Source organism: Lepeophtheirus salmonis, chromosome 6 (genome assembly GCF_016086655.4).
Source record: "Lepeophtheirus salmonis chromosome 6, UVic_Lsal_1.4, whole genome shotgun sequence".
NCBI classification, from domain to species: Eukaryota; Metazoa; Arthropoda; class Copepoda; order Siphonostomatoida; family Caligidae; genus Lepeophtheirus; species Lepeophtheirus salmonis.
This window is the reverse complement of record NC_052136.2, coordinates 35900619-35919823: the sequence shown is the minus strand read 5'-3', so window position 1 is coordinate 35919823 and position 19205 is coordinate 35900619. Positions and strand designations below refer to the sequence as shown.

The window sequence follows — 19205 nt, the reverse complement described above, 5'->3', positions numbered from 1 at the left end:
AACAGGATAGAACTACGGAATTGAAGGGATGATATAACCCCGCCCCCTTTTTCCGAAAATCTTGTTGTCAAATTGTTGTCACTTCTACACAATTAATTAGTCAAATTTTGGAGAAAAAATTCTCTGTATTAAATAAATAAATAAAAATAAAAAGGTTATTTGTCAGTTTCCAATGTTTCATTTATGGTCAATTTGCCTATTCTAAAAACAAAAACAATATGCCTTCTATATCGTCAAAGATTAGTTAAAAAGCTCTCACCATAAGAAAAATCCAAGTAACAGGCCCTGTAATTGCTCCACCCATTTAACCTTAAAGATCTTTTAGTAAAAAAGAAATGAAAGAATATTATATATTAATTAATTAATATAGTTTATATATTTAATATTATTCTACAAAAGAGCACTCATTAATTTATTTATATGACATATATAGCATATGAACAATAACTGTTATTCCAATAATCATATTAAATTGAATCAAAATATGCCAACGCATATAACAAAATATTGAATATCATTTTTCGGCCATATGTCCCAAATTGTCCTTTGCCAAATAGTCTTCTAACCGAAAATTCCTAGCAGGTGTTAAAATACTCTGGAAAATACCCAGTTCTACTCAATAAGAAGTTCAATTATCCGTCTAGCCTCAAAAGATCACGATAACATTCCTCCAATTTGTTGTTCAACAACTACAACTTCAACTAGGGCTACATTTAGCTATGCTTGATAAAAGAGGTACACTGCAAATCATTGAGCACATCTTAGGCCTCTTATATGATTAAAAACAAGATGTATACTGTTTTACCTCATAAATTGAATACTTAAAAATATAAAAAAACTACAATGTATTGCTCATATCGTTATATTTGGGGAGTTTTGACCAACAGAGTCATTATATAAAAAATTTGCATGTAGCAGGCGTGAGAGGCTTGTTGATTCTTTTAAAAAGTAAGTTTTCAATCAAGTTTCCAACAGAAAAGTCTTTTGTGTAGAGAAAAAAATATATATGAACACGAAACAGGACAGTCTAATGTTCATATATGTAATTCACTCAATTTTTCAAGGTCTTTCTTAGCATTTTTCCCCTTGGACTCTGCCCCTTCCCCCCTCCTCAAATAAAAATACCATTTATCAACTTAAATAAAAAATAGAGGAATGAGATGTAAAGGAAACTTAAAATTTTAATGGTATGTACATTTATAATATTTACATTATATACATATTTATAAATGATAAATTATCCTATTCTTTAAAAGATTTACAACAACTATTAATTATATTCAATTTAAATAAGTTCCCCTTTTTCTTAAAAAATTTTTTATAAAAAAGGATTAAAAGTAGGAAAGGAAGTTCACTACTCTTGGAGTAAACAATAATGACAACAGCTAAGGAAAAGAAAATTCCTTCTTCATTAAAAAAAAAACGGCAGAGCTAAAAAAACATTCAAAAACTCTTCACTATAGAATATAGACTTAAAACGATAGTTAAACTTTGAAATGACATTTTTTATTTATTTTTCCAAAGTAGCTATCAATACAGATCACGTACAAGGTGTAAAGACAAGTTTTTGTATTTTTAGCCCAACTTATGTTTGCATTTAGTTAATATTAAGGTTTCTTTCCTGGGATCTCGTTGTCCCGGAATTTCTAGGGTTTTTTTCCATGAGTGTAAAATCCCCTAGAAATCTTGCATTTAATTATTTCTTAGAATAAGTTTCAATTAATTACATATATACCATATAATTAATCAAAAATTAGGTTTTAATCAATTATTATTTTATATATACCTTAGGGTTACAGAATTTTAATAAAGTGGGTCCCTGGCCTCTAAAAAATAACCTGCGCTTATAAAAATAAGACAATTTTTCATTAAGACCCTAATATATTGAATTTGTCTATGTTACTAAATGTATTTTAAGTTACAAATTAGTCTTCGTCTCAGATTTCGTAAACGAGAACCAAAATTTGTATGTCCTTAATTCATTACATATATATCAATGACACGAGGAAATAGAATAATAAAAAAATATTGAGGAAAATGAAGCACAAAATCTAGGAAAAGAGGAATAATATAAATAAATATATAAATATGCGAAAAGATATTTGTCTTTATATAAAGATTTATGTAATATATGAAACTACTGTCAAGAGATCCTCAATATTAAGTAAAAGTCAATAATGTCTTACATACTTTACGAAATATTAACATACATATATCAACTGATCCTTTTGACTTATGATATGAGAATCACATTTAATTATACATAATCACTTAAATTAAACGGTAAATCCTACATATTGAAGTATTACTCTGTTAAAAGTTTTTAAGATTGATTATTTGCTAATGATGCAGTCGATGCATCGATAATTAATCAATGATGGCAAACAAAGCACCAAAATCTTTCAAATGATGTATGCAACTTTACTACAACAACCATTGTAACTTTTAGCTCGGGAGTTTGGGCTGTGTTCTTTTACAACAAAACAAACTCCCCTCCAAATTAGTCCATTCATCACTTAACTTTTAAAGGTTTTTTTGTTGCAGGCCGGATTGGGTTAAACTGCTCAATAAAGCAAGACCCACTCTCTCTAAAAAAAAAAAAAAAAAACTCGCACTCTTTTAAAGTAAATGAAATTTATAATATATCGGTTGACCCAGTTTAAAATTTTTTTATTTCTTTTTAAAATATAAAAAGAAATGCAATTTCTCGAGAAATTAGAACCCTAAATTTTAACTTTGTATTAATAAAAACACATTTTTTACATACGTATGGTCTTTAAATTAATTATATCTCAAAATGTTTGAGAAACGTAGTCCATAATATTACTTTTCATAAAAAAAAAAGAAGGTTAATACAGTTTGAGGGAGATAAACAGTACGCCAAGTTCTTGTACGCCATTCTACTAAAGCTCTTATTAATTGTAATCTAAATTAGGAGATAAGAAATCAAAATTATTTATTATTTAAAGTAAGGAAAGCTATATAAGGAGCACATTATATTAAAAGAACTAATCCATTTCTAAACCCTCCAATTAATACAAATATCACCATTAAAAAAATTATAAAGAAAGTGTGCAATTAACAATAACATTATAGACCTGAGAATCTCCTGACTATATTCCAGGCTGAGATCTTTCAAGTCAGATAAAAACTCTTATTGCGAAACCTGCTAACCCTCACCAAAATTTTCTTTCAAGTTTGAGACGTATTGGCTGATATTTAGAGGTTGTGCATCTCATTTTTTTTTTTTTTTGAAAAATAGAACTATTTTATAACAATATTAAATAGAAGGGATTTTCTTAAAGAGCTTTAATATATATTCCTCCTCAAATAAAAAATTTCATAAACTAACGAGAGATGAAAAAAGATCTTTGCACCGCGTATAGCCACTTCTTCCTCTTTTTATGTTTTTGAGAGTATAAGAGTGTAAACATTTCACGTAATATTTAACAATAATGTCTCATTAATAACAAAATCAATGAAATAGCAACCTCAAATCCAAAAAAAATATTTATTGGAAATGTATAATTTAATAAAAATTTGCACTTAGTCCTTTCAAAACGCTTTTATCTGAAAATAAGTTTAAATATTTTTCAGGAAAGATAATCCTATTAGGGAATAAATTTTTTAAAGCTTTTTGAAGACTGTTCACTAATCTGAAATAGTTATTTATTACAAAATGTTCATCTTTACTATTTGTATTGTAAGTTTGCAATTTTTTCTAACAATTATGAAGTTTAGAAACTTTGAGAGAGATGAACAATTTATTGATCTCTATTTTTTATGTTCAAAAATTATATTTTGAAACTGTTTTCCCCAACATTTCGAAAAACATATTCTAAGGACCACTCTAATATAAACCTACTTAATGTATTCTTTCTTTTCGAATATAATAATATTAACTATTCCACTGTACTCTGACGGAGGAAAAAAGAATTTCATAATTCTTTTTTCCTCTCTGCTACAGAAAAAGAAAAAAAAATTAGTTCACTCTAATATAATTTATTATTATTACTTTTTCAATTAAATGTTTTTTTTTCCAAAACAACAAATCCTGTTCGAATTGATTAATTCCCATTAATTGAAGTAATTTTAACCATACCTCAAACATCATCAAATGCAAGAAACAACGATTATACTTTTCATTCTTAAGAACTCATAAGTACAGGGTAACGCATTGAAATTTTCACTTTTCTTTTATTTTTTAAGTGAATACAATTCTGATCTTTTTTTGTAAAATATCAGAATTTTTTATAAATACGGTCTAAACATATATTAATTATGAGTAATCCTTCAAAGTTAAAGTCTCTGACGTATAAGCATTTCTCTGGTCTAGAGTAAAGATAAAACGCCGGCAATGGTGTGCTTGTTGATTCATCTTGATATAAAATAAAGCAAACTATACCTATATCAAAAGCCTAAAGCTTTATGTATCAAATTATATCATTTTAAATTATGCTTGATATATGGCGTCAAAATATTAAAAAATCAAAGGAGAAAATTTCAAAGCGTAGCCCTGTATGTAGAAGGTAATCATTCACGATATACACATACATATATTTGACTGCTACAATCCTGCATATTACATAAACTATAATTGCCTTTTTTAGTATTACGGTTTGAATTTCAAGTTTCAATAGAAAGTCAATTATAATAAACAAAAAAAAAGGTTCAAGAATATTTCACCCTCGTATATATATGGGGGGAGGGGGGTTCTCACCATGAAATCTCTTGTGAGACTTAAATGGCAAAAAGATAAGATAAACATGTTGGTCCTATAACGGCACTTATGTAAACAGCTGATAAAAAAAAATCTTGGTCAGCATTTGAAAGTTCCGTTGTAAGCTCAATACTTTTAAAAAACAAGGTCGATAATCCCACTTTCTGCTCAACAAATTAAGGTACGCTCATCGAATTTTTCAATGTGAAATAGCAAGAATTTCTTTCCATTAGCTATCAAGGTGTATTTGAAAGGAATATATATATAAACTCTTTCCAATAGGAATGGGAAGTACTTGAGCATTATTTTATCGCCAATATATTATATCATCGAATATGCTCAGGAGTAAAGCTTATGTGGTTTCATCCAAATTCGCAGTCACTTCAGAGATAATTATTCTGGAATAAATCCCTGAGTCTGAAGCGTGAAGTTTTAAATTTTGATTTGGACTCAAAAACATTAAGGTTTTGATGAGTGATTGTGTTCAGCAGGACTCTTATCTATAATGGGAGTTAAAAAATGAATAACAAAGGACTTCTATTGAAGAAATATCCATTTTAAGCCCGGAAAAATAAAAACAATGATATATTTATGTATTAATATATATATAACTTTTCAGGGCGAATCTTCCGGTCACCACAAAAAAAACGCTTATAGTTATTTTTTAAACACTCACTAGATTAATGCATGGTTATAATTTTTTGATTTTTTAACAATTAGAATTTTCTTTATTTCTAAAATATTTCTTTTGTTTCTTTACATTGGTAAAAGTTGAAGATTTTGGATTATCTTTTAATTGATATTTTTGAGATATTGGTTTGAAAATAAAAGGTTTGTTTACCTTGAAAGTAACCTCCTTACTGTTCTTGATGATATTTACAAAAGAATCTTAACATATTGTTAGTGATTAGTGCATATCATATATTTGAGGTCTCAGACAAGGAAATTAATTTACAGGTTAAATATCTATTTTTAGTTTTTAATAACACAAATTCCTTGATTTTTCAAATGTATATTCTATCTATTATAGATATAAAAAAAAAAAAATATCAATGATTTTCTCCATATAAGCGTTTTCAATTTAATTACAGTGAAGTTTTCCAGACAGTTGCAAAAGACACCATTTTTGTACATAAATAAGAAAAAACTTCATAAAATTGATATAACAATCGATTTATATGCACTGGAGCTCTACACTTCATCCCCTTGTTTTTATATATGTATCCTGTTTGCAGGATTACATATATAGCTATTTTTTTTTTTTTTTTTTGGGGGCATGGTTTTTCGATTTTTTTTTTGAAAAAAACATTTGAAATTTAAACTTCTTTAAATTATTTTTTTCATTCAAAGCTATTCACACAATATTTTTTAAAAAAAACTGCAAATTTAATGTCTAATATTAAATTTTTGGAAAAAATATTCAAAATCCATAGCTGTTTACAAAAGTTATTTCTTTTTTTGGAAAGAAATTTCAACGATTAAATTTTTTGGACAAAAATTTCAACCATTCAATTTTTTGGAGAAAAATTTCATATTTCTACGAAAAAAATTAAAAAACCTAGTTATTTTCAAAAAAAAATTTACAAACTCAATAATTTTCCAAAATTTGAAAAATCCAATTGTTTTTAAAAATGAAATTTTTTGGGAAAAAAACTCAAAAATCCACATCTGTTCAAAAAGAAAAACTTGGGAAAAAAACTCAAAAATCCACATCTGTTCAAAAAGAAAAACTAGGAAAAAAATTTCAAATATTAATTTTTTTGGAAAAACACATGTTAATATTATTATATTCGAAAGGAAAAAAGACATTAACTAGTCTTTATATTCATGTACTATGATATTAATAAAGAGATACACTATGATTAGTAGTGAAACTAGTAAGAAGCGTTACTTCATTTAATACATTCTACAGGGATACGCCTATCTAGCCACCCCCTGTGGACGCTCCAGACGAATCAGTCCTTACTCAGAAGAGAAGCAGAAATCACTTCTTAAATTAATGAACTTCACACTAATGAACTAAGGAGTTCTATTATATATATATATATATAAATGTTCCCTCTTGGAACATTTTGATGACTTTCAGCAGTTTAAAAAGTCGCAAGCGGTACACTTTTTTTTAGCATAGATCCTTAGAAATAGCTACTACAGTTAATTGGCAAATCGAATCTCTTATGATTTGTTTCATTGTTGTTTGTGAAAAAATTACTAAGAATGTATTCAACCTCTTTAATTTGGTCTGGAATAAAGGTTCTCACCTTGGTTAGTGTCTTGGTTTAGTCGTGAGTACGATTTTTTACTTTGTTAACCTCTAAGCAGTTTTTAATACAATTTACTCAAACATATTTATTTAATAACTCATTCAAAATCTTTAGACAGTTCGTAATAATTGAGTAAATCACACTTGGATTTGTTGATGTAATCCATATAACTTTTTAAGTATATACTACTCCGATAAAAAAAACCTGTTTTTTTTCTAATTTCCAATTCAAGTCTTATTTGATTCTAAAATAAGATTTATTTATTGTGTTGGTTCACATGTCCAGAGTGTATATTGACAATATAACCGATTTTATACAATTACATAGTTTGTCTTGAACAGATAAAAATATTAGACGTCTTTTAGAATGCTCTACAACTTTCTAATATTGAAAATAAAGGAAAGAAAAAATCAATTTATGGGAACATTCCTTAAAACCGTTTGCAAGATTGTTTTGTAGTTATTTTTTTTTTTACAAAATCCTAAACTTTGAATACTAAACAATCTTTCAAAAGTTTATAAAGAATTTTCCCATCAATTGATTTTTCTTTTTGATCTGTCCTCGTTTGTATAAAAATAATACAACCTTCAAAACAAATCCCACGTGCAACCAAGATAGAATATAATATTCATATTGTATATCTTTATCATAATTAATTGAAAACATCCTATGTCAACGCCGTAAATCAAAACAACAACATCAAAAAGCTACAAACCCAAAATTTACATTACAATTGTTTAGTTTAATGCAAGTTATTTTGAAAAGAAATCAATAATTTTTGATTAATTTATCTTAAAAATATATATTGGATAAAAACTCGTTATAACTTACATGTAATTTTTTGGATGAACAATATTTTTGTATTTATACAGTCAGTTTTTGTTTATTTTTAGTAATGTACATGATTTTTTTTTTTTTTTTAATTATCTATCCATTTATTCTCTTAAACATAATATTGAAAGCATAAGAGTTGATAAATTTTTTGTAATACGGTTAAAAAACACTTAAGAAGAAAACATAACATAAATAAAAACAATCATTAACCTTCAATCTGTAGCATATATTGAATGTTAATAATTGTTTTTAATTTATATATGTTTTCTTCTATAAATAATATCCCTCCCTTCCCCTCTTTGAATATACATATCAAGGTTAATAGAATTACAAGATTAGACCATCAAGTAATCGGACTTGTTATAATTTTCAATTTGATGTGTCGTATTGATTGCTGGGCAACACGCAACCACTCATAGTCTATGACGTCAATATTAAAAAGCGTGGTGTTAGTTAAACATCAGTCGTAGACGCGTTAGGGCGTAACCTTGTATTTCTATTAACCTTGATAACGAGGAGGGAAATAAAAACCGGTAAATTTGATAAGCAAGCTACCTGGCAACACTGAAGAGAAGAGAGGATATCCACCCAGTTCTCATAGATAATTAATTATAAGCAGGTCTAAGCCAGGAATAGTGTAAGGACCTCCACTGCATTTCGGTATTTCATAGACCCATGATTTGAATTATTTACTCTTGTGCTATCAATTGGTATAATTTTATCAAAATTCAAAAATCAATCATTGGGAAGACATTTGAGATATTGTAATGCGTACATAGTACTAAGGAATTTCAATTTTCCAGTATTGCTTATAAGCATCTTTGTTAGGCAAAGAGGTATGTGAGAGTGAATTTTATAACACTGATCTACATAATATGTATTATACCAATCTTATTATATCTTAATCTGCTAAAACACATTCAAAGTTTTTTAGTTTTATTATGAATGATAATTATTAATTGACCAATAAACTACACATTATCAGTAACAGCTTAAGATAACATGTTAAAACTAATTTTGTTTTGAGAAAAGTGCATTATTATATATATGAAATGTTTAAAACTTTTTTTTCATTATTATTTAATAGACGACAAGTCAAGGTCTGCCACAAAGGGGAGCACTCACATCTGTCATTAGTGATGAAAACCATCGAGTGTATTGAATTAGATTAGCTACAATTAGCTGTGACATAGAGAGAATGGAGACAAAGAAATAAACGAGGATATTGGCAAGAACTACTCTGATGGTGATCCTCAATTCTAGTCGTAGTCCAACAATGACTTACAATTATACTTCAAGGCTACTCTCCATGTTTTATGAGCCCACACAAACACTAAATCAGGTTTTGAATATAATTGAATGTTGTATGCAAATAAGTTCACGTCTCAGGAGTTAAAAAATGATGACAGCAGCTGAAGAAAAGAAAATTCATTCTTCAGATTACCAATTACAAAAATGCGGACCAGCTAAAAAATACAGACGATTTAAATAACAATCTGTCACCTAATTTTCTTCCATAAAACACACATAAATACTATGATCATCAAGTTATTAACCATTCCGGAATAAATTATGTTTGTAAACATGGACAAATTAATAATTCAACATCTTAGAAAAGTTTAATAAATTGAAGAAAAACAAAGTTCATCTTTAGACCCTATTAACTTACTCATAATACATAGTCAAGATGAATTTCATAGCTTATATATAGAAAAAATATAATGTATAATTTTAAAAATAGGATCTATTTAAAAATATGTTTCTCCGAGGATTTTGGTTCCATATTGTATTTTTTAAATGATCCCATCTTGAAATATTAAAATCTCTACTCATCGTGAATGAACTGATTTATTGTTTCGATCCCAGTATCTCATATTCCATTTGGATAGAAATATATTGAGTTTGGAACAATATACAGAGTCAATAAAAACCCTTTCTAATCATAAAAAAACGCATTTACATAAGTTTATTTAATCCTACTTTTAATTTGGGGATTGTATAGAGGTAAAAAAGGACTGTGAACGATAATAATCTCGAATGACGATAATCCTAGATACTTTAGAACTCAAATGACTGAGATTCGTTTTTGATTCTGCGTTCATCAATAATTCGATTATTGTCTTCAATTCATTTGTACAAAATTTCCCCTCTGTAATTAAAACATTAAGCATTTACCTCTACAGAACCTGTTCCGATTCCGTCAGTATTTCGGACAAGCGAATACAAATACAAAGGAACCAGAAGACGATTAAGCAAATGATCCGAGAGAACTTCATTCAATTCATCTATTTGCAGACAAAAAATGTCATTAATATAATGTAGATGGTCCAAGTGTTCTGCTACGAGGTCCCGAAGGCGATTCAAGCTCTGATGACTGAAAAAGAAAAATACATATATAAATTTAATTACATAGATGGATTATCGGTTAAATTAGCTAAATAGCTATGGAAAAAATAACTAACTTATTCAATATTTAAAGGAATAAAAGACTCCATAATTTATATATTAATCTGTCAAATAAAAGATGTTTTAAAAAAAACAAGACAATATATATAAATAAAGTTCTAATGTGTCCTCAAAACTATATCGGTTAAATTAAGTCAAACTTTATAATATTTAACTTCCTATAGAGGTCATTTCATAAACAAAGGTTGTATTTTTCTCTTCAGCAAAGTCTGTATTCCGTTTAATATTTTTTTTTTTTTAAATCAACTAATTTAACTTTGATATTTTATATTAAGTTGTCAAATCATCAAATCTTGGAATGAAGCAGTTGTATTGAAACTTTTTATTATTTGTTTATTGTCCTCATTATTTAATAGTGTATCTACTAATTGTTGAAATCGATCATTAACTTTTCCAAAAGAAATGCTGTGAATTGACAAATCTTCTTACAATTTTTTCAGCCTCCACTTTCCATTTTTTTTTAAATTAAATTGAAAATTGTTCAAGCAGTTGTGGCTATCCATAACAAATTAGAGAGTAAGCATGTACTTTTGTGGAAAATTATCCTACATTTTTTTATAAATAAATGGTCCAAGAAGGGTGAGCACTTGAAACCAAGTTTCAAAAACTGTAAATATATATATAAATACTAGGGCGTAATTTGGAGGGACGGAACTTGTCCCTCTCTAGTTATGTTGTAACCCCAAAATCCCTCGTCCAAGAGGTACAACATTGAATTACCCCCTCCTGCACCAGTTTAAGAATTAGAATTGTGCCCTTGATATATTTATAAATATTATATAAGAGTTGTAACTTGTATAACACAATTGTACAAGTTGCAATTTTTGTTGTTTTAAAATGCATCATTTAATCACAACATTGGTCATTCTAATTACGAATGATTAATTTATATTATTATTTCATTTTCATCTGTTAGAATTATATAATTTTTATGTATTTATGAGATATACAAGTAGACGTGGCCATAGTTTTTACACATGCAAATGAGTCTGATGAAGCTTCGCGACGTGACACCTTTTCTTACGTCGTAATTTAAATTTACCTTTACTTAGGTAAATAAAATTCCATTATTACTTAAAGGAATTAGAAAGCACATAATATATGTTGATAAATATATGAATCCGTCTAATGAAAAAATGTCTTTAGAAAAAAAAATCACCTCCGACTACATATTTGCATAGTTTTTCAACACTTGAGATAAGAAACACAGTATATACTTTGCATACTCCCAAAAGAAAGGCCATTTCGATGAATGGAAATAAAAAGTATGTATGGATATAAAACATCCATATCAACGTACTTTGATGTAATAAGCTGTTGTTTCCAAGAACATCAATATATATATCTTTCCATATATAGCACCTAAAAAACTATAATAATTATTTATATAATATATATACATTTCTGGAATAATAAGATATGATCATTTTTAATTTATTTTGATATATTTGTTTATCTATGAATCTATTTAATCACAAAATGAATGCCATTCAAATGTGAAAAAGAGAATATTTGAGTACTAATTAGATCATATTAATTTCAAACAAAGAATGAAAAAAGGCATAGACAATAACACTAGTTTTGATGTACATAGATAACATTAATATATTAAGTTTAGAGTGGATGGAGGTCTATGGCCTGGAGATGTTAGATGATTAATTTGTTCATATATTTATAATTAATAAAACATTTTTATTCTGTATGTATGAATGAATGTTAGAGCGAAAAACAGTATTTGACTTAAGAAATAAAAATGTCCACAGGGTCCACTGTATATAATGGACCCCCAGATGTATATTCTATACATACTTATGATCCAAGAAATAACAATGTCGTCATATTAATCCAATTTTGGAGGCGTTAAGCATGTAATGCCGAGCATGAGTAGCTAAGGCTCAGCTAGGTAGCGCTGTAAAGACGAAAGTACTTCCTGGCTCATCAGTTATAACTCCATATTTTTATTTTTTTATCAGGCACAAATTTAATCTCTCATATTGCTAATAAAACACATTCAATCTCGTTACGACGCTGTATAAGTTGATTAGTTATTAAAATGTTTCATTGTTCATTTTTTTTCCTGTTATTAATACAACCAATGGTATAGTTAAACTATTGGTTTTGCATATGAAAAAAGTTCTTAGGCTAACCATTTATGAGCATGAATATCACCCATAAATTGGTTTAAAAAAAATAAAAATCTTAAATTAATGCATATTACAACTTTAATAACCATTAAATGTGAAATTTTACTATATAATTTAATATAATCTTACTCTAATCTTTTTTTGTAAAAGTGAGATATTGATTAGATCTTGTTCTAAACACAGTCTAAAAAACGAAAGGTCTTCAAGACGATTTATAATCAAATTCCTTATAAAAAGGAAATCAGATCTTATAGCTAGATTCAGTTGTTTATCTGTAATTTCATTTTTTATTTTTCAAATAATAGATTATATAACATATCAAATTCTATTCAAATCGGAAGCAAAAATAAAACCATTATTAAATTTTCTATGGTAAACATATATTATATTATATAATCAATAATAGCTATTCATTGAACTAATTTATATCTATATATCTAAAATCTCCAATAGGGCGTTGCTATTTCGTAGAGCGCAGGGAGAAGGTCAGAGTGCAACTTATAGTACTATTGAATAAAGACCCTTTTAACATAAACTCCTTGTTATATGCTTTTGGATGGAAAAGTATATTACTGCTTTACAGAAGAGAACCTCCAACATTTTTAGTAGCATTAGTGCGGAGAAAATATTGTAAAACTATATTTAAATATGCTAAATATAATTTTTTTATTTTTTTATTACTTCATTATTTTTTTGAGATGTTAACACCATGACAATCGATTAAAGAATGAAGTATGAACAAAAATACAAAAAACGATATTATTAATAGTTTTTCCTTTTCTAATCCTAAAAATGGTATTTTTTCTTAAGTGTTATTTATATAACTATAATAATTTGACTAAAAAGCACGAAATAAAAGGATGGAATATTGTCCTGTTGAGAGTAAATATCTTGGAGTTAAATTAAGACAGAGAGGGAATGTCCTAAAAGCAGTGATTTTTAACTTCGTAGTCCTAAGCATAATTATTTTTATGGATGGAACATATATATTTTGCTCAAATTTTTGAGTCTAGAATTTTTTTAACAACATTTTTTAAAAACTTTATTTTCGATCTTCTTGATAAGGTTTTTTTTTTTTCGAAAAAGTATTTTTTTAATAACCTTGCAAAGCCCTAGACAAGTGGTTGAATAAAAGTACACTTTATTCAAATGAGAAATATTAAGCCCTAAATGCCATCATATATCAATCAAATAAAGGAATAGAAAGGTCAGAAGATCTTAATGGGGAAAGGCAGACATTTTATAGAAATGCATTCATTTAAACTATTATTTATTACTTTTTTAGGAAACTTACATATGACATAATACGATATGGAATATGGTTAATGGCGTCTTTATATTAATTAATAAATCATATTCCTCCGGGGGAAAACATAAGTATACACCATAGTATGTAAATAAATGTTCATCAAATGACTTGTAGTGGAAATTTCTAAAATCATAATGATAAACATTCTTTGTCAGAAAATCAGACTATCTATATGTCGTGAACATTACATTTTTTTTTGTTAATTTCGTTGTGAATATCAATGTACTAATTATTTAAAATGTTTTTGTTTTTTTTTACGTATTTAAAATTAAGAAAAATTACGATTTTGCTTAATAATGACTTTTTCCACATTCCTTATCATTTAAGTGAATGGATATATATTTTTACCATAGGATGAGATTAATGTATTGATTGAAAACTGTGTAAAACAAAGCTTTAAATGCCTACTATCATTATGAATAAAACTAAAACTTTTATAGTCTATAAAACCTTTTTTATTGTATTTTGGAAAAATAAAGAACTATGTCACGTATAACGTATAACACGTGATCTTTTCTCCTCCTTATTCATTTCATTTAATCAAATACGTTTAGAATTAATCCAATATTAAATAACATTTTTCATATTTTAAACTTTTGTTCACGACTTGTTATTTTCTAATTAAGTAGTCCAATATTTTCCTGTTATCATAGCTTATTTATGAATTATACCGGAAGTCGTCCACATTGAGGCTAATACAAAACAAAGTGAACAAATTGGAGGGGGAAGTAATGCTCATTGGTCTTTTGATATGGATGTTTACCCTAATGGGTATATATAGAGAGATATAAAGAAAGAGAGACCATTATAAATAAATATACGTTTATATATTAGAACTCTCAAAATAAATCATTTTATAATATATAAGAATATATTTTTATTGAATGTCACTAAAGACATCAAGTCTTTATTTTTATTTATGTACTATAATTATTCTTTATACATATTTTACAATATTCCTTATGATGAGGGTCTTGTTATTAATTAAAAAAGAAAGAATTACGTATGATGTAATATAATAATTGTTTGTTATTGATTAATTGGATAGAAGAACACACCAATCCTTTAATTTTTATGGACATTCTTCCCCCCAGGACAGGAATATTAAAAGATTTGATTAAAATATGACCTGTCAATATGTAACACTTAAAGAAAAGAAAATTGACGTGGTCATCCTGACAATTTGAGAATTGCAGAGATTCTCCAACAAAGCTCTACAAGATTATCAAATCCATCATTTAAAATTCCACAGAAATGAATTTTCTAATAAATGATTATTCATCAATATATCTTATAAATTGTTTTATCATAGACCTAAATATTCGGGCAAAGTCAAGTTATTAAAATTACAGCTAGGGCTCCGCATGGATGAAAAGGTTGGGAATCATTGTGTTAAAGGATGCCAGTTGACCTGTATTTACATTATTTTAGATTAGCCAAAAATAGCTGTTTATGAAGTAAATAAATACAAGCCCCACTCTGTATCTAGTAAATGCCTAAATAAGAATTATTCATAGGCCGATCCTCTATTCTACACTGAGCCTAACCAAGATACTTAGAGACAAGGTATATTAGTCAGCTTTTTTTTACACCAATTCAGCCATATTTGACGTCAGGGAATTAAATATAATTTATCTTTATGCTTGCGATGGGTTTCCCATATCTTTTCATTGTATACTGCGTTGGATTGGTCTAAAAAAAAATACTTATAACCTTCTAGTTTTGCTAATGTATTGCCTCATCGAAAAAGTGATGTTGCAAGTTTCCAAAAATCTTAATTTATAGTTGTTATATTAGGAAAATCATTCTTTTTTTTTTATAAAAAATTTAGCATGCACATGTTACTTTGAATTTTAAAAACATAACAATTTCTATTCAAAAGCTAAAAAATATCGCTAATCTTCGGTTTTGATTAATTTAAAAGAAAAAAAAATCTTAGAAATGGACAAAAATTCTAATTTCAAAAAAGAGGACAGTTATGACCAAAGATTAACCAATAAAATATTAAAAAATTTATCGATATAGTAATCGTCAATCCCAACTAGGGAAATGATATTTCATTGTGACGTTGAAACTATATTACACCTACATAAGCTATGTAATAGGGTCTGTTTATTAAAGCAGACAGAATATTATAATTTAATACAGCCTTATTATGTCAAACTCCGAATCAAACTCCATTTGTATACATTTTATTTTTACTTAAATAATTTATTGCTTTAATATTTTATTGTAATATAATTAAAGCTTTTTATATTTGTAAGAATATTGGCAGATACTGAATCTCGAAGCAAGTGTTTCCTTTTGTAGAACATTAGAACTAATTAGTACTCTTCTTAATTCTTACATAGAAAAGTATTCACATATAATTATTTCTCTAATTCCACTGCTTGTGGATTTAAGTCAAAAAAACAAAACCATTCCAGACAGACATGTCAACCATATTAAAAAAAATAAGAAAACATATCTCAGTCAAATTTAGAGTAGATTTTTATATTGACAATTCCCCAATTTGACTCAATATATATATATATATTTTTTTTGGCTGTGTCAGTTTTTTTTACTTCACAACACAATTATATTTTGCCTTCTTTTAAGAGGAGGAATATGTTAAAATATATTAATAATGTCTTATTAATATATACATATTGTAGGCCAAATATTATATTAAGGAAAAGAGGGGGGAAAGAGAGTTTAATATATAAAAATAATTTATGTGTTCATTAAATAGAACAGAGTTTCAGTTATGTGTGAGGGGAAACAAAGCGCATTTACGTTAATTTAAAAGATAAATACTACGGTAGCATGTGAAGTTATTTTGTTGTAAAAGGTTTTTGTACTCATCAGGACATGTTGAAATAAAAGAATTTGAAAATCAACATGGTGGTACCCCTGACAATTGGAAAAATATTACATTATATCAGATACAAACAGCTGTGGCGAAGAGGGAGATGTTTTTTATTTTGATGCTTCAGGACGCTGATAAGATTCTTCTTAGTATTCAAGCTATAGACTGTCACGCCCAGGGCTATTGATGAAAATTATATTTAGGGTATGTTAAAAAAAGCGAAAATCAACATGGTAAGCCTGTCAATATGAAACATGTTTTGAGGAGAGCAGCTTAGCTGTTATGACTGATCATTAGATCAGCTTCAATCAGACAAGACAAGAGAGGAGGGGGAGAAAGAAATAAACCAACACATATCCAAGAATTACTTCGATGTCGATCCTTAATTCTACTCTGAGTCCAACAAGGGCTTACAATTATAAATCCACAACAAGTTTTCAGTGTTGCAAGAAAATTATCTCTTCAGTTTACCAACTAAAAAAACAACCAAATAACACTAAAAAGAAACTAAAAAATGCACTTGATTTTGATGCATACTCGTATATATAAGGAAGAGTAGCCGGTATTACTTGGAGTTATTAGGTGTCGACAAACAGACACACAAACTTTGCTTAAATACTATAGATTTTCCTTATCTTTTTTTAATAAGACGCGCTATATAGCATTGTTGTTACATTGTTATTTCTTATATCAAGTGGTCATGCAAGTCTAAAGCAAACACTCAAAATAAGGCATCGACCGACAGACATACAAACTTTACTTTATTTATATATATACGTAAATATGTTGTCTACAAGTTGTAACTTATACAACCCGGAGACTATACACGCTACTAGCAAAGAATGAGATGAAACATATTAAATGATGAATTTACTACCTACATGTAATGAGAACAATTTAATCATAGAATAATATTACTTGGATGTACCAATGGTGTAATTAATTTTTGATGGTAATTACTTTTTGAAATGTCAAAAAATATACGTAGTAACAGAAACACTTCGCCATTAGCTTTCTTATTCATATTCGAGAAGGAAGATTTCAAACAACTCCTCCCCCCACCCGAAGATATTATCATTGTTTTTAAATTCATATAAATTGATTTTGTCTAAAACAATTTTCACCAAAGATAGGCGACAATGCTTAGTTCAGAAAGAGAAGTTAACACCGCAACAACCTATTAAATAATGAACAACAAAAAGAAAAAAGAGTACAAGCAAAAGCTTTTCAAATCTTTTCTAAATTCCAAACTTAGTTTTTTTTAAATATATGTGTCAGACTTGATTGAGTGACCTGGAAATTGTACTGCATAAAAACAATAATTTCACTATTTGAACACACATTTGTGGGATGAATTAAGAAACCCAAATAACTTTAGCTATATTTAGAGCCTTTATTTGATTTGAAAGACTTATATTTCTCCCAATATGGCCTTTCAATTACAATCTCTCATTCTTATAATGGTGACGACCAATTTTATTTTAGGTGCAATTTGCTGCGCACCCAGATGGTATAAATATATATAATAATTTGCTAGAAATGGACGATAATTAGTCCAATTATACAAAAAGTGAGCCATAGTCCATTTTGAGAACAACCTTGCTCTATCTTGCTTTTATGTGAATAGCCCAAATATATACTCGTAAATTTCTTTAAATACACCAGTATCCGTCCCTGAAGGACACATTCTTAATTGCAAAGACATTCTTTAAAGAATGTTAATTGGAAAATTTGACATAATGATGAATGGATCACTCATAGAGCTTTATCATTTTAGAATTCTCAATTTTTTATATTTAATAATGTGATTATATTAATAGCCTTTTCCTCATCATTCAAATGGAGGGGCTTATATGTATGCATGTATGTACATCAATCTGATCAAATATATATTATCATTATTATATGTAATTTAGTAAGTATAAACGCTTTGTTTAAAATGATAACAATTTTGGAAATGAAATCGTTTGAAGGTGCCCATATAAAGTATTGCAGCATTTCTAAGGATTACAAAAAAATTTGCTTTCACTCTAATGGTGGATTACCACAACTATCCTGCGTGTACACTCAACTTCATTATAAAGACAATTTATATTGAGGGGCGTCTGTAGGGTGGGGGTTGTAGCCCCCCTCCCCAAATGAAGGATTTTTTTATTAAAATTTAATTTTTTAACTTTTTTTCCAAAATTTATTTTTTTGTAAATAGCTGTGGATTTTGATTTTTAAAAAAAATCATCAAATATTCAAAATTTATTTTCAAGTTTTTTTTTTTTTCTGAATAGCTGCTAATTTTAGAAATGAAAAAAAAAATCCAAGATTTGAAAAAAAAAATTTAAATTTTATTTTCTGTGAATAGTTATGGAGTTTTGAATTCAAAAATGTAGTATTTGAAATTTAACCTTATCAATTGTTTTCTAAAAATTAAATATTTGAAATTTTTGATATTATCATCTTAAAACTTTAAAACCCCTCCCTGTCAAAATAAAGTAGATTTGTGATCGTAAATGTATCTTGTTTGTAGGAGTGAAAATAGTATGATAAATTTAACCTTAGAAGCACAAACGTGACAAGCATGGCATTTTCTGTCCCTCAAACAATACTCATTTCAAATCACATAACCACT

General features: G+C 27.5%; 1 protein-coding gene across 4 annotated transcripts in view; it reads right to left on the bottom strand.

The window, feature by feature from the left end:
- ema (C-type lectin domain containing ema) overlaps positions 1-19205 on the bottom strand; it is a 234140-nt gene that overhangs the window by 111322 nt on the left and 103613 nt on the right. For all 4 annotated transcript variants that reach the window (XM_040713885.2, XM_071889271.1, XM_040713886.2 and 1 more), the window contains one exon: positions 9991-10189. In XM_040713885.2, the coding sequence (XP_040569819.1) occupies positions 9991-10189 (199 nt within the window). The remainder of the gene's footprint in view (positions 1-9990; positions 10190-19205) is intronic.